The 23,165-nt window shown below is 48.0% G+C and overlaps 1 protein-coding gene across 1 annotated transcript in view; it reads right to left on the bottom strand.

Annotated features, from left to right (window-relative positions):
* PAPSS2 (3'-phosphoadenosine 5'-phosphosulfate synthase 2) overlaps positions 1–23,165 on the bottom strand; it is a 73,761-nt gene that overhangs the window by 26,969 nt on the left and 23,627 nt on the right. The window contains exons 2-5 of the mRNA XM_047826135.1: positions 5,435–5,552; positions 1,958–2,193; positions 1,073–1,211; positions 131–249 (exon numbers count right to left, since the gene is read on the bottom strand). Coding sequence (XP_047682091.1) covers positions 131–249; positions 1,073–1,211; positions 1,958–2,193; positions 5,435–5,552 — 612 coding nt within the window. The remainder of the gene's footprint in view (positions 1–130; positions 250–1,072; positions 1,212–1,957; positions 2,194–5,434; positions 5,553–23,165) is intronic.

Genomic DNA, 23,165 nt, shown 5'->3' with positions numbered 1-23,165 from the left:
TGAAGCGGAATTGGTAACAATTTGAAATGAAAACGGTAAGAAGGATGCCTTGGTAAATAAGTGATCTTCTGTGATTTGGTTCAACTTCAGAAAAAAAGAGAAAAGCAGAAAAGACGGCCGGGCCACCCACCTGCTCCTGCAGGAGCTCCACCACCTGCTGGACACAGTCACTCACTGGAGACAAGTTGGTTTTGAGCACAAGCTCGGGAGTTTCGGGTTTCTCGTAATCAGAATCGATACCTGTGAACCCTGCCGGGCACAAGGGTGAAGATCACATCAGCACCAACAGTGTTTTTAAACAAGACAGAACACGGGTCGGAATCATGTGTTAAGCTGAGGATTTAGATTATAACAGAAAAGGTCATCAGCCACCCTTGACCTCTAGCCAGAGATAAAATATGTATACACACACACACACACACACACACACACACACACACACACACAGCTGTATTTTCCACATAGAAAGCCCCAAATTATCAACAAAATTTGGGGAGGTCCAAGCCCTCTGGAGCTGAGTAGAATCTAAAAGGAAGACGAGCAGAAGAGAAAAGTCTAAAACCATCCCCTCTAGACACACACTCATGTGCACAAACCCATTTCAGTTCCGTGAACTTTACTACTCACGACCGAGGTGATAGTTCTTGGAAAATACAAGCCCACCTTTTAATTAGCCCGGGGACATCGTGAATATATTGTGCTTTGGGGGCGCCTGGGTGGCTGAGTCGGTTAAGTGTCCGACTTCGGCTCAGGTCACGATCTCACGGGTCATGGGTTCAAGCCCCGCATCGGGCTCTGTGCCGACAGCTCGGGGCCTGGAGCCCGCTTCCGATTCTGTGTCTCCCTCGCTTTCTGCCCCTCCCCCGCTCACGCTCTGTCTCTCCCTCTCTCTCTCAAAAATAACATTAAAAAAACAATTTTTTAACATACTGTGGTTTGACAAAAAGTTGGGTGCGCTACATGCGATTTTGGAAAACGGGTTTTGAAACCTCAGACGGGTTTGTGGGGACAGACTGCCAAGGCTCAGCGGCAGAAGTAACTTACGCACGGGCCACAGCGCTGGCTCCCCTACCTTTGATCTCCCCGGCTCGGGCCCGCTTGTAGAGACCTTTGACATCTCTACTTTCGCAGATGTTTAGAGGCGCGTCAACAAATATTTCAAAGAACGGCAGTCCTGCCGATTCGTGGATCTTGCGGGCGTTCTCACGGTCCTGGGGAAAACACATTGGAGAGGGTAAGCAGAGCTTTGGCCACGGAAAGCTCCCTCCCAAAACGGTGTGGGCTCTGGGACTTGATAGTTGTTGGGGTTTTTTTTAGTTTGTTTTTTTTTTTAAGTTTGTTTACTTATTTTGAGAGAGACAGAGGTAGCACGAGGGGAGGAGGGGCAGAGAGAGAGAGGGAGACAGAGGATCCCAAGCAGGCTCCGAGCTGTCAGCACAGAGCCCGGTGCGGGGCCCCGACCCACAGACCGCAAGATCGTGACCTGAACCGAAGTCGGGCGCTTAACGGACTGAGCCACCCAGGCCCCCACTGAACTGCCCATTTTCTTCAGCAAGCCATAAGCATTCGGACTTTTTGGAGAAATGAGATTAGAGAGGCTTTGACTTTTTTTGTTTAACTTTTTCTTCCTTTCAACTGCGGCCAGATGTCCCTCACGGTGCTGGGTGCGGAAGGGTTTTAGGTCAGCCGGTGGCCCGGCATCTGGAAATGAAGGAACTCTCTCTACATAACCAACACGAAACGGGAAATGGGGGAGCAAAAGAAAGAGTGTGTGTTGAATTGAAATTCAATTGAAATTGAATTGAAATTGAAAAGACAACATTCGCTGGCGCCCTCCCCTCCACCTGACTCCTCTCTCTGGAGGTTCAGAAGCGCTGGCATGGGGGGGGGGGGGGAGTGGGGGAGCTGGGGGGGGTGGGACGGGGTGGGGGTGGGGGGAAGGGCCACATCATCTTACCTTTGTGAACGGAGAAATGAAGCTGGTAATACAGACCAGACCAGCGTCAGCGAACAGCTTGGCCACCTCGGCGATTCGGCGGACGTTCTCCTCTCTGTCCCCGGGAGAGAATCCGAGGTTTCTGTTCAGGCCGTGACGGACATTGTCCCCGTCGAGGGAGTAGCACGGGATGCCGTGGGACACAAGGCACTCTTCCAGAGCAAAACTTATTGTCGTTTTTCCAGCACCGGAGAGACCTGTTCATTTCAACCAGTCGATCTCAAATCAACACCACAAACATCGAGGGAAAAAAGCACAATTTACTAGGAGTCAAGTAGTTGCACTTCCGTGTTGAAATAGCCGGCTGTTCCGTGCTAGAACTGCAGCATTTCACAGCAAGTGGGGTTCCTAAGTTGGGGGGGCCCGGGGTGGGGGGGATTACGCATGGTTCTTGGTGTTTCCTGTTTTGCCTGAAGGGTATTTGCAAAGATCAGAACACTGTGCGTGCAAATCCAGATCCTGGCTTCTCTTGAGAAAAAAAAAAAAAAAAAAGAATCAGAATATCTCGCGGCCCCTCCCGACAGGAATCACCTGGGGTGGAGGGGACAGCCAGTCACGGAGAGCGGGAGGCCCACCTCTCCCGCGGAGGCTGATAACCATTTTGGACAACAGACCCCTCTGGCTTCAAGATGTTTTCCAAAGCGACTCTCGACACAGGAAGACAGTCCTGAGCCAGGAGACCGATGCACGGTCAGGTGCCTGGAGTCTTCCCGCGAGAACTGAGTTGCCATGTGCCTCTTCCCCCCGCTTTCGAGGCACAATGACGCAGACGCCTCACTTTATAGTTTCTCTACGAGGGAAGTCGTGAGGAGAAAGACAAAGTTGACTGCCCAAAATTACTTAAGAGCTCACAACCTCAACTGCCCTGGAAATGTAGCACTCCAAAAATCGACTCTTGACCTCAGGGTCGTGAGTTCAAGCCCCACGTTGGGTATAGAGATTACTAAAAAAAATAAGCTTAAAAAAAAAAAGACTGGGAAAGAGGGGATATACAAAAGTAAACAATCAGTTTCCGAGGTTTAGTTATGTTTTCCAATCGGGCCCTTGGCCTTCACAGAGAATCATGAGTAGAAATGGCATCTTTGTAAGTCACTGTTGAAGGTACTATTATATTAGTGTGTGACTCAGCTTCATTCGAATAGGGACACAGGTGATAAATTCCTCTTAGAATTGTGTCTGGTGTGGGGTAGAAGCAAGACTCCCGAATCTCTGGCATGTTCTCTCACGTCGGAAAAGGAGAGAAACAATAGAAATGCCCTTCGATTTTGCTTCAGGTCTCAAAGCTAAGAGCTAAATCACAGTGCCTGTATTAAACCAGGTTGTTGGCATATTTATTTTAATGCACTGAGCTAACGTGAATCACACTTCCCAAGAGCTTTACTACGGGCCAGGCACCGGGCCCAGTGCCTACGTGCTTTATTTCTTTTATTCCTACCCCCGTCCCCGGGAGGCCGGTCCTGTGCTGATTCGCATTTCACAAATAAGAAACCAAGGTTTGGCCGGGTTAGCTGCCTTGTCCCAAGTCACACGGTTCATGTAAGTGGAGCTGGGGCTCCAAACCAAGTCTCTGGATTCGAAATACTTGGTTTCTCTTGGTCTGCCCGGTCAGTAGCCTATCTTGGCAGCCTAAGAACATGGAATAAATCGGGGAAAGATGTCTTTTTTTAAGAGTAAGAAAAAGACAGGGGAAGTACATCCTTTAGGGTTTTGGGTTTTTCTTCCCTCTTCTACCTGTTCTCTTTTTGGTTTCAAGGCCGTTCCACGTTCGATAACGCGGACCCCGCGTGTATGTCCCGGGACAAAAACTGAACACGTGAAGGCAAACACGTAAGAAGAGGGAAGCGTCTGGAACACACAGCCGTGTTTTGTCTACTGCTGCCCAGCGTGGCTCTGAGATGCAGTTGGGGGGCGAGTCCAGGAATCGTGACAGGTGAACAGCGCCGTTCGGATTATAGCGAGCTCCTGCTCCGCTGTCTATCCCCACCCTGCCAGCTGGCAAAACGTGCTGTGCCACGGAGGGATGAAACCAGGAAGCCAAAGGCAAGTGCCTCCGGCCCCGGGGAAAAAACTTGGGAAAGAATGAGGCTGATAGAGACAGGAACAGGAAAGACTCAACGGCAAGGGAAGGGGTAAGGCGGGTCCTGCCCGCCATATTCTTGAGAGTTCCCTTCGGGTCGGAATGAATCCGCATCTGTGAGCAGAGAGGAACACATTCGTTGATCTCAGAACCTGGGCAAACATCTTTGCGTCTATTTGAAATACCGGGTGCGTGGTACTTCCTTTTGAGTCCGGGCTACGCTGGCCTTCTCCCAGGGATCCATGTCCTGTGCCTTGTACTCAGAGTATAAGGTGACAGCCCAGGACTAATTCCTGTTCTGTCACTAACCCGCAGCTTGGACATTCTGAGACTATAAAAACACAGGAAAAGGGGGCTGCCTGGGTGGCTCAGTCGGTTAAGCGGCCGACCTCGGCTCAGGTCACGATCTCGCGGTCCGTGAGTTCGAGCCCCGCGTCGGGCTCTGTGCCGACAGCTCAGAGCCTGCAGCCTGCTTCGGATTCTGTGTCTCTGCCTCTCCCCAATTCATGCTCTGTGTCTCTCTGTCTCTCAATAATAAATAAAAGTTAAAAAAATGTTTTTCAAAAAACACAGGAAAAGGGAGATTCGTTTGGTCACCTCCGTGGGACGGAGTTATTTCTATTTGCAAGGGGCAATCGTCAGCCTAATGAAGGTTCACTGGTTTTCCTTCTTATGCAGAACCTTACTTTTTTTTTTGAAGCGGAACATTCCCCACAATGTTAAAACATCAGAAAACAATAAAGAACATCTGTAAACATCCAAAACTTCATAGACAGCCAAATGCTTGTTGCCAAATAAGGAATCTGCCAGTAAATGTGTTTGGGCACAAGGATCCTTTAGAGCTAGCTGAAAGCAATGCCATCACCAACCTGTCCCTTTCTTTCCTGCCAGAGAGGACGTGAACCAAGAAGAAGCTCAGTGCCTTAATGGAGGCCTTCTTCCCCCTGATGGCAGAGGGAGGGCTAAGGCCCAGGCTTTTCACACTGTTCCTGGCCGCATTCCCGTGTTAAAACAGACACGTGAGGGGCGCCTGGGTGGCGCAGTCGGTTAAGCGTCCGACTTCAGCCAGGTCACGATCTCGCGGTCCGTGAGTTCGAGCCCCTCGTCGGGCTCTGGGCTGACGGCTCGGAGCCTGGAGCCTGTTTCCGATGCTGTGTCTCCCTCTCTCTCTGCCCCTCCCCCGTTCATGCTCTGTCTCTCTCTGTCCCAAAAATAAATAAAAAACGTTGAAAAAAAAATTAAAAAAAAAAAAAAACAGACACGTGATACGTGTAATATATTACACTAAGTTCCTTAAAATTGTGTGTCACGCACCAGTGTTCAACGAACAAAATGCATACGTATCTACCAACACAACATACCCGTCAGCCACACGGTGCATCCTCGGAATCCGCCCCGTGTCCCAACCACCTGGCCTCTCTTGTTCCGGCTCACGTGGTGGGCCTGATAGACGACGTTGGTGGACTTCTGCTGGCTCTCCTGCAACGTAAGACCAAGCCCAGTAGTGTGTTAGTAAAATAATACGCTACGTATACATAAACTAAAAAATAAAACAACCGATGACGTGAACAGTCATCCCTAACCGAAACTTAGACACTTATTAATTCCACTAATTTAGAGAAAGACGCTGCCTTTAGGATACACCCCATGACCCGCTGAAAGCGTCATTTGAATAAAACAGTTACTGACACACTGTAAAAGTTCTGGTTCCGTGACATTTAAAAGTGCGCACCTTGGGGCGCCCGGGTGGCTCAGTCGGTTGAGCGGCCGACTTCGGCTCAGGTCATGATCTCGCAGTCCATGAATTCGAGCCCCGCGTCGGGCTCTGGGCTGACAGCTCAGAGCCTGGAGCCTGTTTCAGATTCTGTGTCTCCCTCTCTCTGACCCTCCCCCGTTCATGCTCTGTCTCTCTCTGTCTCAAAAATAAATAAACGTTAAAAAAAAGTTTTTAAAAATAAATAAAAAAAATAAATAAAAATAAAAGTGTGCACCTTTAGGTGGCTCAGTCAGTTAAGCGCCCGACTGATTTCGGGTGGCTCAGTCAGTTAAGCGCCCGACTGATTTCGGCTCAGATCGTGATCTCACAGTTCGTGAGTTCCAGCCCCTCACTGGGCTCAGTGCTGACACGGCGGAGCCTGCTTGGGATTCTCTCTCTCTCTCTGTCTCTCTCTCTCTCTCTGCCCCCCCACCTCAAATGCTCTCTTTCTCTCTCTCTCTCTCTCAAATAAATGTCAAAACATTTTTTTCATGTGCACCTTTAGATAATGGTTAGGGGAACGCTTTTGTCTCTGTAAGTGCATATTCTCACCAAATGCTATGGATGTCAGTGGAAAACAACCCAGATAACCCAGCCCCCGGGGAAGTGCTGGGAAGGGGCTCACTGAGCCCCTCTCTCTACGGAGCCAGGAAGAAGCCCGATCACGAGATCACGATCACAGAGTCCAGCGCTGAGACAGCAACACCCAGCTCACTCCCTGCAGACTCAGACTATAGTCCCAGCGCCCGAGGCTGCTTTTCACAAGCACTAACCTCTGCTTCTACTTCCCCAAGGGTCAGCGTGTGAACTTTCTAATCTTTCAAAAAGCCCCGCAGAAGCAGAAGTGTGCCAGTCATGAGTCTTGGAGGCAAATTCATATCTCGAGTGTCTTTATTTGGGCCGCAATAAAATCAGCCAGTACGGGCACGGATTATCTGATCCTGATCCTACACTCTGATGAATAAAAATGGTAACATGAGCCAGTAAGTACAGTCTGGGGTGGACATTTCCTAAGTAACAAGTGATCCTAGGGCAGTGGGTAGGGGGGATCCCATATGGTGGTTACTGATATTCTTCGAGCAAGTCCCAGAGAAAACTCGGGGCCACATGTGGGCAATTGTATACTCTGGAGCAAATTAAATTACTTTTTTTTTTTTGTCAACGTTTATTTATTTTTGGGACAGAGAGAGACAGAGCATGAACGGGGGAGGGGCAGAGAGAGAGGGAGACACAAAATCGGAAACAGGCTCCAGGCTCCGAGCCATCAGCCCAGAGCCCGACGCGGGGCTCGAACTCACGGACCGCGAAATCGTGACCTGGCTGAAGTCGGACGCTTAACCGACTGCGCCACCCAGGCGCCCCAAATTACTTCTTTATAGCACCTCATTTGGGGGGGGGGGGGAAAACCAAAGAGGAATACAGCTAGACCGTTCGGGACCTTGTATGAGATCATGGGTGTGAACATACTGTATACATGGTCAAGTTCTCCGCGACAACGGACGCTGCTGATGATTACCGGGTGTCTACCCCCAGCAGGAGAGGCTGGAGCCAGCTGGGTTAGGACCAGGGAAACGGCTTGGAGACCAAGGGGAAAGTGCCAGCCCCCTGCTGGCCCTTGGGGGCTCAGAAACGCTGCATACATCGGTGGGCGGGGCCCCGCCAGGGAGGCATGGAACCCAGCAAAGGGGCAGTCGGGTAGGAGACAGGCATTTTCAGTGCCAGAGGGAGCCAACAGCTAGGTGCCGAAGGCACAGTGGAATCTGGTTTAAGTCACATAAACCCTCTGAGGCTAGAGGCTCTGATCATCTTTCAAGCAACCCCAGTCAGAACCCAAGAAGCACGAGACGGTTCATAAATGAGGTCAAATGAGATTCATTCGTGAGATATTCCAGCATCTGTTCCCCTCGGGTGAGCAAATCCCCTGAAGGTATCCTGAGACCTCCGTGCCAAGAGTACTTTATAGCTCAAGGAGAACATTAAAATTTCCTTTTCTCTCTGTTTCCTGGTTAATCACTGCCATTCAGTCAAGGAAACTGTGTCTGGATATCAGATCCAAAAGTCAGTTCATCTGTTCACTCATTGATTCTTTCAGCAAATGTTTATTTAAATGAGCTCCTATTCTGTGCCAGGGGCCATCCTAGGCACCGGGAATAGGATACTCAACAAAGCAGGATGGCATCATTTTGGGGAGAAATATAGACGGAAGAGATGAAGTAAGTGGGGCCCCACACCCCGGAGAGCTGGAGGGTCTCATACATACATGTGTATCCTCTTTGAAGATCTGAACACTCCATTCACAAAGACACACAAACGGCCAGAGAGTACTGAAGCGCTCGATGTCACGGGTCACGAGAGAATGCCAACTGCGACCCAAATGAGACGCCATTGCTAACATCGAATGGCACCAAGGACATCGCTCTCATGTTAATAGTGGAGGGTGTCAGGTGGGACGGCCATCCCGGAAACACGCCCGGCAGGTGCCTTGTAAAACTAAACATTAACCTCCAGTACCACTCAGCAACTGCGTTCGTACGCAATGACTCGAGAGAAAACGTTTCGCAGGCACGGACTCGAGAGAAAACGTATCCACAAAAAGACACGTACAACTTCATTTGGACAAAAACCGCAAAGAGCCGAGTATCCATCAACGGGAAAACAGGACACACACACACACACACACACACACACACACACACACACACCAAGTCAGACCGGCAGCTTTCCCCAGGGGAGAGCAGTGTCAGAAGTCTTGGCAAGGGTTTGAAGTACACAGGTGCATCGGCTGGCCCTCCCGGAATATTTACTTAAGATGGACATTTCATTACGTGCAAATTTTACCACACACACAAAAAGAGCCATAAAAAAAAAAAAAAGGAAGCAAAGAAGAAAATATGTAACCAGACTCCGATGTCAAGACTCAGATGACGAAATTCTATTGTTCCACACTGTTGCCTTTATTAAAAAAGGGCTCTGATCCTAATCACAACACCCTTGACTTAAGGGATGGCCACCCACCTGTACGCACGAACACCCACCAGAGCTGAATTTGTCCACAAAGATGTTCTTTTGCTCTCTTTGGGCTGTTTTTTGTTGTTTTTTTTTTTTCTCGCCACAGGTGGAGATCCAGAATAAACTCTAAACTTTCTTCATCTGTGGAAACTTTGTTACCATCTTATAAATTGTGTTCCCACCAAGTGCTTGGTTTTCAAAAACAGTTCAGAATCCACTGGGGGAAAAAAGCTCCCACTGTAGTGTTTAATAGTTCACCTCTGACTTTTCGGGGTTTTTTATCAGCTGAATCTTAATCATTGATGTTTGTACAAGTGTTCTATCATTCCAGCAATGTCTCAACAAACAAAATCTTTTCAGATGGCCAGGTACTGGGCTTTTTGGTTCAGGAAAGCATTTTTGCTTCTTATTTATGTCTTCCCTTGATTTTCTCCAAAAGGCAAACAGAACAGAAACAGATGTTTCGAATGATATTTGAACTGCAAAGGGGCCGGGCAGCCAAAAACTTTGCTTTGCTGAAACCTTTACTCTCTTCTAGCGAGCATATGCTGCTGTTCTAAACTTTGGAAAGAAAGGGGCTGTCAGAAAAAGAATGCTCTCTATGGAAAACAAAACACACGGTAAAGAAAAAAAAAAAATGTTTGCTTCCCTGCGTGTATCAACAGAGAGCCTCAGCACCTCACCGAGCACCACTTCCTAGCAGAAACCATAACGTTGGTGGCATATTTCCGTTCTGGGTCCCTAAGAAAAATTTGGCAAAAAGCCCTCCCTTTTTCCAGTCACTGGCCCAGAAAGGCTCCCTGAAGCGTTAACAGGGGCAGGGTGAGTATGGGGTTTGGAGTCCAGCAAACCTGGGTTTGAAACCTGCTTCGTGGCCTTCCTGGCTCTGGGACTCTGGGTACGTTAATAACATCACGGAACCTCCTGAAAGGATCGCATAAAGTGATTCTCTATATAAAGTATCAGAGAAAACACAGGACACACAGGAAGACAGTGAACCTTACGTGGCCCAGGTGGCATTTAATCTAGTCTGGAGAAATCATGGTTGTTTGTCTAAATCAGCCAGATTCAGAAGGGACCTAGGGACTTGGGTCCACGCTAAGGCTGCTCTGGGGAGGTGAGGCAGGACAGGACTTCGAATGGGGCAGAGAGTTAAACACATACACCCGTTGTTGTTGTTGTTGCTGTTGTGATTATTATTACCTTTGACCCAAGGTCCAGCCAGTAAACACTCCACACCTCGGTCCACTCATCAGTGACCAGGGTGTCGGCTCCCCGCTCAGTCCTCAGTTACCCGCACAGGATGGCCTTTGCCCCAGGGCAGCCTCACCCCTGCTAGTGCAAGGACCTTGTCCCACAGCCCAGGGTCCCAGCCCCAGGTCAGTCGCTCTGACTCTGGTGCCGGGCGGTGCAGAGGGGGGGGCGCCCAGCCTCAGCCTTGACTTTGCGTGACTAGAAGAAAGGGGAAAGGGCCGGGCAGGGCATCCGAATCCAAGCCGGGTGTCGTGAAAGGTTCAGAGCCAGAGGAATCAGGACGCGGGAGCCGGTGGGTCAGACAGGGGTTTCCCTGCGCTCCCAGGCCGTTTGGACTTCTGCGAAACGTCTTCACTAGAAGATGGTCAAGTGGATTTGAATTTCTCCTGCACCCTCCCGCCTCCCACACCGCGCACACACAGCCACCTCCCGTCCTAAGGACAACGCCGCGCCGGTCCTGCCTGCCTCTGGGCGTCCCCGTGGTGGAAAGTGCTCCAGGCGCGCCCGCCCTTCCCCACCACGGCCAGGTCCCCCTTCTGCCTATACAGCACCCCACGTTCCCTGTTCCAGCCGGGTGACTTCTGTGTCACAGCTTCATCACTGGGGACTACATGAGATAACGCACATTCGGACTTTTGACGCCACACAAAAGTGTAAATAATCAAAAAGTCTTTCCCTGGGCGCCTGCGTGGCTCGGCCGGTTGAGCATCCGACTCTTGATTTCAGCTCAGGTCATGATCTCGGGGTCGTGGGACTCAGCCGGTCAGCACGGAGCCTGCTTAGGATTCTCTCCCTCTTCCTCTGCCCCTCCCCTGCTCGCTCTCACTCTCTCTCTCTCTCAAAATAAGTAACAAAATAAATAAATAAACATCTCGCTTTGTTGGCATTCTCAATATGAAGACCTTCAAATGTTTTATAATTATCAATGTGTATTTATATTTCTTCCCTTTCAGGTTATTTCCTTGGGACGTCTAACTCAGAATGAAATGGTTGAGTATTAAAGGTCATGAACTATTTCCTAGGTCTCACTATGGACTGCCAATTCATTCCAGAAAGACAAAACCACCAGACTGCCATATGCTTGTTTCTACATAACCCAACTCATGTGCTGTGTTTGTGGTTTTATTTTATTTTTTCCCTCCTAGATTAGTTACTAGTAAGAATATGCATTTCTTTTTTTTTTTAATTTTTTTTTAACGTTTTATTTATTTTTGAGACAGAGAGAGACAGAGCATGAACAGGGGCGGGGCAGAGAGAGAGGGAGACACAGAATCGGAAACAGGCTCCAGGCTCCGAGCCATCAGCCCAGAGCCCGACGCGGGGCTCGAACTCACGGACCGCGAGATCGTGACCTGAGCTGAAGTCGGACGCTTAACCGACTGCGCCACCCAGGCGCCCCAAGAATATGCATTTCTACGTAAGTTACAAATGACATTTGCATAGTCATCTCTCTCCGTCGTAATTTACTATACTCTGGACAATGACCTCACTCACTGTTAACATATGTATCTTGTTCTTTTTTCCGTACTTTGTAGAGTAAAATCTTTTAAAATGTTTTTTTTTTTTACATTTATTTATTTTTGAGAGACAGGGAGAGACAGAGCATGAGCAGGGGAGGGAGGGGCAGAGAAAGAGGGAGACACAGAATCTGACGACTCAGGCTCCAGGTTCTGAGCTGTCAGCACAGAGCCCGACACGGGGCTCGAACTCACGAACTGCAAGATCATGACCTGAGCCGAAGTCGGACACTTAACTGACTGAGCCACCCAGGCGCCCTTGGATGTTCTGCACGCAGACCTAATGCTTTACACGCTTAGAGACTTAAGTCTTCTGTTTTAGACTTCACTGTCAACCCTAAGTGTGGGAAGCTATGGCTTATGTGTCTTCTATTCCTGACAAGGACCAGCTAGGAGGAAATGATACGGATTTTAAGGCTGGCCAGTTCAGACTCGGGTCAAATTCTGGCTCCCCTCGCACCTTGAACAAGCTAAGCCTGACCTCTCTAAATCTTGCAAAATTGTGGGGTTACAATTCTTGCTAACTGCTGCAAGGATAAAAAGGAGCTAGAAAATGTGCAGTACCTAGGCTTCACCAAGTGCTCAGTAAATATTTGTTGGATGAATAATAGAAGCTTGACAAATATTCCGTTGGCTGATGGACTGAAGCGGATATCCTTAAACAATCTCTCGTCCATTCTTTGAAATCTGCATCAAATCTGCCCCAAATGTGAAACAGTTTGCACTTGGGGTTTCTAGTGAGTCTCCCATATCTCCGGAGACTCACCGCAGCTGATGGGACTCAGTGCATTCCAGTTAGTGCTGAAATCCACACCATCACCTGAATCCGGTAAAATATTAAACTGGACGTCAACTGAAGGCGTTTCTTGAATAAGTTAAATGGGCCACATACTTCCTAAGCACTACCTCTCACGGATTATGCCACTGTTTTTCCACCACAACTGCAAAACAAGTAACGCAACGATTGCCAAACTAAAATGAGTATCATCGTCAACTAAAAGAGTTCCTCAGCCTGAAATAGCTTGAAATCACCATTCTGAAGAGTTCGTATCAAGATGCTCGCGCGTGCGAAACTCACTCACTCTGTGCTCGAACACAAGTAAATTACAAATTCCCCTGCCACACTGACTGTCCTACGTGCAGGGTGAGGCCGATACGTAAGGGTAAGACAGGTCACTAAACTCATCATGCTCTGAGATAAACACAATCATCCTGCCCAGCTCAAGTCTTTCTTTTAAATGTATAGTACTGTGATAATTTTTTGATGATTCAATGACGAGAACTCGGGGACCGAAACTGAGATCGGAAGGCACAGTGTCTCCATCAACCATCACGAGTGCACCCAGAGAGGCACCTACTTCAGTGAGGAGGAGCAAAGCCAAGGGCGTTTGTGAAAGAGCCAGATGAACGCCTTTCTTGTAGCTCACTGGCATTATTATTATTACTAGGATACTAGGACTCTAACCCATTGCCATATGACTTTGATGCCCACCGGGAGATTCAGACAGATTAAAGAAATTGCTGCGTGGGGGTGCCTGGGTGGCTCAGTCGGTCGAGCGTCCGACTTTGGCTCAGCTCATGATCTCACGGTCCGTAAGTACGAGCCCCGCATGGGGCTCTGTGCTGACAGCTCGGGGCCTGGAGCCTGCTTCGGATTCTGTGGCTCCCTCTCTCTCTGTCCCGCCCCCACTTGTGCTCTCTCTCTTTCAGAAATAAACATCAAAAAATCTTTAAATAAATAAACAGCTGCATGCAAAGTGTTTGTAACAGCGGCTTCCAGTGCCAAAGCTGTCCTCATCCCCCCTAGCCAGCCTTCTGCCTTCCCCCGTGCACCCTGAGTGGCTCTCCGCAAGGTAGGGCATTGTCTACCGTCGTTCCGCTGTGGGCTCCAAATCTCCATCTTCAGACACCCAAATGCCCAGGACATGCGGTCCCCCAGGGCCTCTGAAACGCAGCAGGATCAAGGCAGAATTCATCTCCTGTCATCACCACCCCCCTCCCCCCCCCCCCCCCCCGCCGCTCCTTTGCCACATGCAATGACCTCACTTCTCCCCGTTAGTTAAGCTCGGCCACCCTACTGTGCCTTCCCTCTTAAAACAAAACAAACCACAATTTATCAGTAAGTGCTGTCCATCTTAGCTAAGAAATACCCCTCAAGCCACCCCGCTATTGGCAGTTAGCTAATTGCTCATGAGAACGTCCCGGACGGCCTTCAGACGGAACCCCCGCCTCTCCCCCCACATCGGGTCACTCCCCTCCTTTACCAAGAGTAAAATTCTCTTGCTTAAAATCGTTTGGCTTTGGGGTGTCCGGGTGGCTCTGTTAGTTAAGCGTCTGATCCTGATTTCGGCTCGGGTCATGCTCCCGCAGTTGGAGAGTTCAAGCCCCTCATCAGGCTCTGTGCGGACAGTGTGGAGCCTGCTTGGGATTTTCTCTCTCCCTCTCTCTCCGCCCCTCCCCTGCTCACACTTTCTCTCTCTCTCTCAAAAATAAACAAACATTAAAATAAAGTCTATTGGCTTCTTTGAAGCCCACAGACCTCACACGGGGGTCATGACCACCTTTTTCAGCATTACCTACTGCCTTTCTTGGCCTTTACCCCCAGGCACCCATCCAAAACAAACCTTCCTTTTTTTTTTTGCTTTGCGCTTTCACCCACATTCTCCCTCCTTGTAACGTCCTGTTCTCTACATACCCGATGCTCCCTCACTCCTGCCGGTGTGGCTTCAACGTTGCTGTGAGCCTCTGGCTCATCTTCCCACCCACAGACGGGTTTAGCTTCTCCCTCGGATCCCACAGTATCCTGCTTCTGCCCGTATCTCGCTTCCCAAACCTAACTGCAGAACTCTGAGGGGTATATGTTAAAAATACAGATTCCCAAGACCAACCCCAAGAGACTGCGATTCGGCTGCTGTGGGGTAAGGCCCGAGAAACTGGCTTGTTTGTTTGTTTGTTTGTTTGTTTGGGAAGTACAAACGTGATGATTTTAACGCACAGGCAAATGTCAGAACGCTAGCTGATGTAAGAGAATTGATGTTAATTATGGTTATTAACCGACAGCTCTGTCTGCTTCCCCAGATTAGGAGTTCGGTCGAGTCTGCACCCACATTTGTCCTGGAATCCATGTGTCTGGTCTATTGAAGGAGTTTAAGATTTACTGAATGAGGGGCGCCTGGGTGGCTCAGTCGGTTAAACGTCCGGCTTCGGCTCAGGTCACGATCTCCTGGTTCTAGTCCCGCGTCGGGCTCTGTGCTGACAGCTCGGAGCCTGGACCTGCTTTGGATTCTGTGTCTCCCTCTCTCTCTGCCCCTCCCCCACACGTGCTCTGTCTCTGTCTTTCAAAAATAAATAAACGTTAAAAGAAATTAAAATTTACTGAAATGAATATTAAGTATTTTCAGTGAAACTAATTTGTCATGCCCGTGACAGTCCATAAGATAAGGTTTGTTATTCTATTTTTTTTAAAGATGATCCATTTTTTTAACTGTTTTTATTATTTTTATCTTTGAGAGAGAGAGAGAGAGAGAGAGAGAGAGAGAGAGAGACAGAGTGTGAGTGGGGGAGGGGTAGAGGAAGACACAGAATTCCAAGCAGGCTCCAGGCTCCGAGCTGTCAGCACAGAGCCCGATGTGGGGCTCCAACTCCCAAACCTCGAGATCATGACCTGAGCCGAAGTCGAACACATAACCGACTGAGCCGCCCAAGCGCCCCTAATTCTAATGCGTATTATGGGCACAGGTAGAGGGCCTGATGCTGAACCACTCTTGGAAGAATATGGCAGCCAATGCAGGGGCACTGGTGACAGGAGGGGTAAAAATCTTTTCAAAATCTTGGCAGAGTTACAGATCTGGGGCTAAGCCATACTTATCAGCCCTGGCAGATGAACTCAACAATATCAATTAAAACCCGACCTACATATGAACAGAAGCGCCGGCCCCCACCTCTCCTCCCCAGACTGGACGCATGTTCCCTTCAAACAGCAGAATGGTCTAAAGCTTAAAACATGGGTGGCACGGGCAGCGACTGGGGTCCCCCCCCCACCGGCTCTCCGACCTGCCAGCCGCACGCCTCTTGCAAATTCCTTAACCTCTCCATTCCTATCCCTGGAAAATCGCCTGCGTAACAGTCTGCCTAACTGAGCTGTCACAAGGATTAGATGAGAGAATGGACATAAAACAGTAGGGCCTGACCAATAGCTAAGCCCTCCCTGAATGCTAGCTATGCTTGTTGTTAATGATAATTAAAATAGTTATTATTACTAATAATTACAATACAACAATTAAGTGACCGATCATAGCTAAAATTATCCAGACAGCCCAAGGGATTCTCTCTGCTCAGTCCTCCTCTGCCATGAAACATGTAGTACAGAAAGAAACGTAACCTTATCCCTGAAAATTCAGGGGCATTCTCCCTGATTCTCCAGCTGTAAAAGCTCTTCGTGCCCTGCATTTCTAACTCCGCGCAGCGCACACAGCACGGGGCCCTCCTGACTCAAGCATATACAAAAATATCTCAGGGGGCGCCTGGGTGGCTCAGTCGGTTAAGCGTCCGACTTCCGCGCAGGTCATGATCTCCACCGCTTGGGAGTTCGAGCCCCACGTGGGGCTCTGTGCTGACGGCTCAGATCCTGGAGCCCGCTTCGGATTCTGTGTCTCCCTCTCGCTCTCTGCCCCTCCCCTACTCGCACTCTGTGTGTGTCTCTCTCTCAAATATAAATATTTTAAAAATTTGTAATAAAAATTAAAAAAATATCTCAGCTGTCGGTCCCTTACCGGAACTTAGAGTTTCCAAAGCCTCACAAAACAGCATGCCCCATGAGGTCCACTTCACAGACAGCAAAGCTAAGGTGCCAAGAGGTCAAGTGTTTGACCCACGGTCACACAGAATCTCAAGTCCAAGTCTTCTTATTCCAAACTGAACAATCTTTGAGGGTCTTACACACTCAGTTTAGTCATTAGACACGGGGTGCAAACGAGTCGTTACCACGGCTTCCTTACAAAGACGGGCCTGGGGCTGGTTGACAAAACCCAAGAGTGGAGACAGGCTGCCTACAAGAAGCCATTTCTTCCCCTCCAGAGGATAAGTCCAGGATCTAGAAAACCCGTGTTTTGCGTATTTCATACCTTTATTCCCGACCTCCACTCCCATTGACTTGGATCTGGTTCCTAGAAATGACTGGGGCATTTCTACCCCAGATCCACTCCTGGGCACATGGCCCATTCTCCTGGAGCCTCTGGCCCCAGCTGTTGATTCCAAGACTTCTTAGAAACCACCTTTGCTCACCTGGGTTGACTCTTACCCAGCAGCTCTGACACGGCTCGGTGGGTGGCCCTCTGCTGTGACAGTTCCATCTTTTGACACCTCACCTCACACACCCTCTACCTCCAGCTTCTACGCACCCGTCAGTCTGAACCCCAGAATTTCCCCCCTAAAGCCCAAGCTGTCTCTTGCTTCCGGGTCCATGCACCACGCCATTCTTCATCTTTAACACTGAACCGTGAATAAGTAATATCCACATGACTCACAAACTTTCTGTTACACAAGGTCTACCCGCCTCCCTTCCCACCTCCGAAGATACGTAACCCCTTCTATTAGTTCCTCGTATGTCCTGTCAGTTCCTTTTTGTTAAAAATTTTTTAAAATATGTATTTATTTTTGAGAGAAAGACAGAGTGTGAGCGGGGGAGGGGCAGAGAGACAGGGAGACCCAGAATCGGAAGCAGGCTCCAGGCTCCGAGCTGTCAGCACAGAGCCTGATGCGGGGCTGGAACTCACAGACCGTGAGATCACGACCTGAGCCGAAGCCGGATGCTTAACCAACGGAGCCATCCAGGTGCCCCATATCCTGTCAGTTTCTTGATGCGAACAGAAACAAAACTTAAAATCTGTATTTAATGTTTAATTGCTTCATCCTCCTTTCCACACTATTACACATCTTTATCAGCTCTATCTTGGTGAATCTTTCCACCTCCATGCAGAGAGTTTTCTTATTCGTTTTACCCACATAGTGTTCCACGGTACGGATATACCATAATGTGGCTAGCTTTTGATAGACATTTCCAATGTTTTACTACTGTAAACAATGCAGCAATGGATTACCATGTGCTTAATTTCTCCCACGTGAAACTATGCCGAGGGGATGAATTCTCAGAAGTAGGATCACTAGGTGGTCAATCAATACGGGCATATTGATACATATAACTAAGTTGCCTTCCAGAGAAGATTCCGGAAAGTACACCAAGCAACACATTCACCATCGATACACAAGTTCCAGGTTCCCGACAGCACTGACACCAGGGTATGTTATCAAGACTTTCGGGTTTCTTCTAATCTAATGGGTAAAAAATGGTATTTCAATATGATTTTACTTCGAATTTCTATTTTAGAATAGAATGATGCTGCACACCTTGTATTACGTTAGGCTTGTTTGTATTTCCTTTACTCGTTTACTTTTTAAGCTTTCCTTCGTACCCCTCCCCCATCTTCTTACTGCATCCTTGGTCTCGTGCTAGTTGATTTATAGGAGCTCTTTCTATTGGCAGTAATCTTCCCATCGGTTCTTTGCTCCCTGACTTTGGGATTGGTATGACTTATGACCTGCTTACACTGTTGCTCGCCACAGAGTTAGTTTTTTCAGTGTAGTGGAATCGATCAATCTTTTCTTTCAGTCGGGACTCCAATTTTTCTGGTTATACTACAGCTTGGACACAACTGGTGTGACGGAACGTGAGTACCACGTCAAGCGAGAAAAGAAAAGTAAGGAAAGAACGTAAATACAGAGTTGTTTTGGTCAGTCTTTAAAAAAAAATGAAAGTCTGAATAAAAAAGAGTGGTTGGGCTTTTGTTTCTTAGAAATGTCTATCATTCTTGAGGATTTTCCTCTGAAGAAGAGAGAATATATAAAAGAGAGAATATATAACCTCAATGGTAAATAGTATAAAGTCTTTGCAATCCTGAGGCTTGATGAATTTATGAGAAGTCCCACATGCCTAATTCTTGTACTGGAAAAATATATGTGAATTAGCTTTTTATTTAGTGTCATTGTAAATGAAAGTGCTTATAATGAGTTATAAATTCCTTAGAACAATGTAGATTCAACCATAATAATTTTTACTTTATACGAAGGCTCCAGGTTATACCTGACTACATAGTACACATTCATCTTCCCCTTGATCAAATTCAACCCTGCTAGAAATAAGGGCTTTAAGGATACACAATTCATTTGATTAGAACTTTAGAACAAACCAGTATATGAAGGAAAGTAGGTGACATTATGCCTACTAGGGCAGTTTTAAATCCGGTCATTTAAAAGATTACATCAAATTCAGAAAAGACTATGTGCAATTTCCTATTCAATCATCACTTCCTTTTGAAGTGGGTGTTAACTTTCGCATATTTACATTCTAGTTCCTTTACCTGAGTGCACTAGTCTAGTAAGTAAATTAAGCAGCGAAAATCTAAAATAAGATGGTCTCAGGGGCACCTGGGTAGCTCAGTAGGTTAAGTGTCTGACTCCTGATCTCAGTTCAGGTCATGATCTCACAGTTCGTGGGATTGAGCCCTGAATCCGGCTCTGCACTGACGGTATGAAGCCTGCTCGGGATTCTCTCTCCCTCTCTCTCTCTCTGCCCCTCCCCTGCTCACACGCTCTCTCAAAAATTTAAAAAAAAAAAAAGTCCTGCTTCCAAACTGTTAGCTGCTAGAAACAACTGGGTTGCAGGAACACAGTATGTGTCATCGCAAGAGACTGAAGTTTTACCGGTTCTGAAATTTCAGACATCACTGGTTTTCAAAGTCTAGATCATTTTTTCCAGCAAGACTTATAGCCTATATTAAGAACATGCAGCTTTCACACATTACCTGGAAACTGGTGGTGAGCAGAGTCGTGGGCTAGGGGAGGGGGTTGGAACAGGACGGGGAGGGGGGAGGCTGTGTAGCAGGGCATGGGGAGACTATATGGAGACATTGTGGGGAAGAGAATTCAACCTCAGGATCCACGACTGAGCAACTCAGACATTCCTAGGTGGCCACACTCTCCCCCTCTGTCAACCAGTGAGTAAAATGGCCTTTTTTCTTCTCTTTCTTTCTTTTTTCTTTTTTTTGGAGAACTGCCACTCTCCTGGCTGACAAGGCTCACAGATTTCCACAGCGGAAAGAAGTGTCTGGAAGAAAAGGATGAAGTTCTACGGAAAACAGCCTGCATATTTCATTCGAATGAAAGGCCTTTAGAACAAACTTGGTTTTAACCTGTCCCTATACACATACACAACCAACTAACAAACAGAAACTTCCGTCCAGACTTGAAGGCGGCCAAATGTTCCTTCTTATTCTCCAGAGCAGGAAATAAAGTGAGTGATGAGCCTTCCTGGGTGCGGAGTCTCTGGCCATCATCTCACCAAAGATCCAGCAACCTCCTTCCCTGTTCTAAAACGGTCAGGGATGAAGGAGTGGAATATGTCATGTCCTACGGATGAGGGAACTTGGGAACGGGTGGCCCTGTGTGTGCTCCGCGATTTCGCCCCAGGGAGATGCCAAGAACGGACTTCCCATCAGCTTCCTGGTTCTGGACCCAAGGCTGGGAAATTGATCTTTCTTTTCAATATTAAACCACCTCTACCTGAACGTCCTGTCACTTGAGAGGCAGGAGGAAGGAAAATACATCCGTGGAAATTCTCTAAAAAACATAAATGTGAGTTGGTATTTCTTTTCCTACAAAGAGCCAGAGGAGGCTACACACAGGAAAAAGAATTTCTCAATACAGGAAAAACGAGAGGGGGGAAAAAAACCAAAAAAATCCAACCCAAACAGGTCTCTTCACATTCCACCTGTGAAAAGTGGAGCCTTAACAGTTATAAAGCCAAAGGTGTGCTAACAAAACAGACCCGCTCCCCCCTCCTCGGAAGAGTCAATCCTGCTTTTCAATAGGTCTTTGCAAAGAGGAGCCCAGCGCCAGCCTACACGGGATCTCCCGGGGACTCAGAAATGTCAGGTGAACCAGTGGGAGAGCTTTTCATCTAAGTGCAGCAAACTTCTCCTCGGAACAAAGCTTGGTCCCGGAGGCAGAGACGGGTCCACATGGCCGGTGACAGAGATTTTGTCTCCGGGCCTGCTGCCACAGCGTCACAGCTGAACCCTTTCAAGGGGACAGGAGACGATCAGACCCAGGAACTGCTTCCCCACAGGGCTCAGTCGGGCACTGAGGCAGAAAAGTGACCGGGACGGTGAACAGCACGGGCTCTTGGGCTCAAGCGACCTGCACAACTTGTTTTAATAATAATGATAAATACAATAATAATAACATCATCATCATCATCATAAATATGAAAGCCGCTCCAAGCCTCAGTTTCCTGGCAGCTGCCAAATGGACCCAGCAACGGCACCTACCTGCCAGGACTATTATCAATATTCAAAGACACCCAGCTGCCACTCAGCAGTCATCTGGCGAGTAAGCCAATGTCTTCACACTTGGACGAACACCCCACAGCAAGGAGGACGGACACACGCGCGACGACACGCGATAGGGTGGGTCTGGCGAACGCGACGCCGAGAGAGGCCAGACACGAAAGGAGTGCGTATGCTGTATGATGGCGTTTACCCAAAGCTCAAACACAGGCAAAGCAACAGGATCGGTAGTGTTCAAACACAGGGCGGCCACCCTGAGCTGGCTGACCACGCATCCGACCGGTCCCAGGCGGGCCGCTCCCCGAGGACGCCTACAGGGAGCGGCAGGCAGGGAGCCCGAGAGACGTGGCCCTGCTTCTGGAACTGAGACTCCATCCGTGGAGGATCCACACTGAAGCACACGCCCCGTGGCCGCGTTCACACAGCAGGTGGAAGGAGCCTCCGGCAGCAATCACCTAGCTTAGGCATGTCAAAACCTGAGGTCCGGTGGGGGTGGGGGAGGGTACACTAGGTTTTTTTTTAACGTTTATTTATGTATTTTGAGAGAGAGATAGGGAGCGAGCAGGGGAGAGGCAGAGAGAGAAAGAGGGTGAGAGAGAATCCCCAGGAAGCTCCACGCCGTCAGCACAGAGCCCAACTACAGTCTTGAACCCACAAACCGGAAGATCACGACCTGAGCCAAAATCAAGAGGCAGACACTTAATCATGGAGCCACCCAGGCGTTCCAGGATTTTTGTTGGTCGTTTGTTTGTTTCTTTAAAACAGGGTTAACCTCTGCAATCAGACAACACAAAGAAATAAAAGGCATCCAAATCGGCCAGGAGGAGGACAAACTTTCCCTCTTCACAGATGACATGATACTCTATATGGAAGACCCAAAAGATTCCACCCAAAAACTGCTAGAATTGACTCATGAATTCAGCAAAGTCGCAGGATATAAAATCAACGCACAGAAATCGGTTGCAATCCTATACACCAACAATGAAGTGACAGAAAGAGAAATCAAGGAATCAATCCCATTTACAGTTGCACAAAAAAACCATAAAATACCTAGGAATAAATCTAACCATAGAGGTGAAAAATCTATACACTGAAAACTAGAGAAAGCTTATGAAAGAAACTGAAGAAGACACACAAAAAATGGAAAAAGATTCCATGCTCCTGGATAGGAAGAATAAACATTGTTAAAACGTTGATACTACCCAAAGCAATCTACATATTCAATGCAATCCCTATCAAAATAACACCAGCATTCTTCACAGAGCTAGAACAAATAATCCTAAAATTTGTATGGAACCAGAAAAGACCCCGAGTAGCCAAAGCGATCTTGAAAAAGAAAACCAAAGCAGGAGGCATCACAATCCCAGACTTCAAGCTATATTACAAAGCTGTCATCATCAAGACAGTACGGTACTGGCACAAGAACAGACACTCAGATCAATGGAACAGAATAGAGAACCCAGAAATGGACCCACAAACGTTTGGCCAACTAATCTTTGACAAAGCAGGAAAGAATATTCAGTGCAATACAGTTTCTTCAGCAAACGGTGCTGGGAAAACTGGACAGTGACATGCAGAAAAATGAACCTGGACCACTTTCTTAGACACAAAAATAAACTCAAAATGGATGAAAGACCTCAATGTAAGACAGGAAGGCATCAAAATCCTCGAGGAGAAAGCAGGCAAAAACCTCTCTGATCTTGGCCGCAGCAACTTCTTACCCAACACGTCTCCAGAGGCAAGGGAAACAAAAGCAAAAACGAACTATGGGACCTCATCAAAATAAAAGCTTCTTCACAGCAAAGGGCACAATCAGCAAAACTAAAAGGCAACTGACAGAATGGGAGAAGATATTTGCAAATGACAGATCAGATAAAGGGTTAGTATCCAAACTCTATAAAGAACGTATCAAACTCAACACCCAAAAAACAAATAATCCAGTGAAGACATGGGCAAAAGACATGACTAGACACTTCTCCAAAGAAGATATCCAGATGGCCAACCGACACATGAAAAAATGCTCCACGTCCCTCATCATCAGGGAAATGCAAATCAAAACCACAATGAGATTCCACCTCACGCTTGTCAGAATGGCTCACATTAACAACTCAGGCAACAAGAGATGTTGGCAAGGATGCGGAGAGAGAGGATCTCT

The sequence above is a fragment of the Prionailurus viverrinus genome, chromosome D2 (genome assembly GCF_022837055.1).
Source record: "Prionailurus viverrinus isolate Anna chromosome D2, UM_Priviv_1.0, whole genome shotgun sequence".
NCBI classification, from domain to species: domain Eukaryota; kingdom Metazoa; phylum Chordata; class Mammalia; order Carnivora; family Felidae; genus Prionailurus; species Prionailurus viverrinus.
This window is presented reverse-complemented; position numbering and strand designations above follow the sequence as displayed.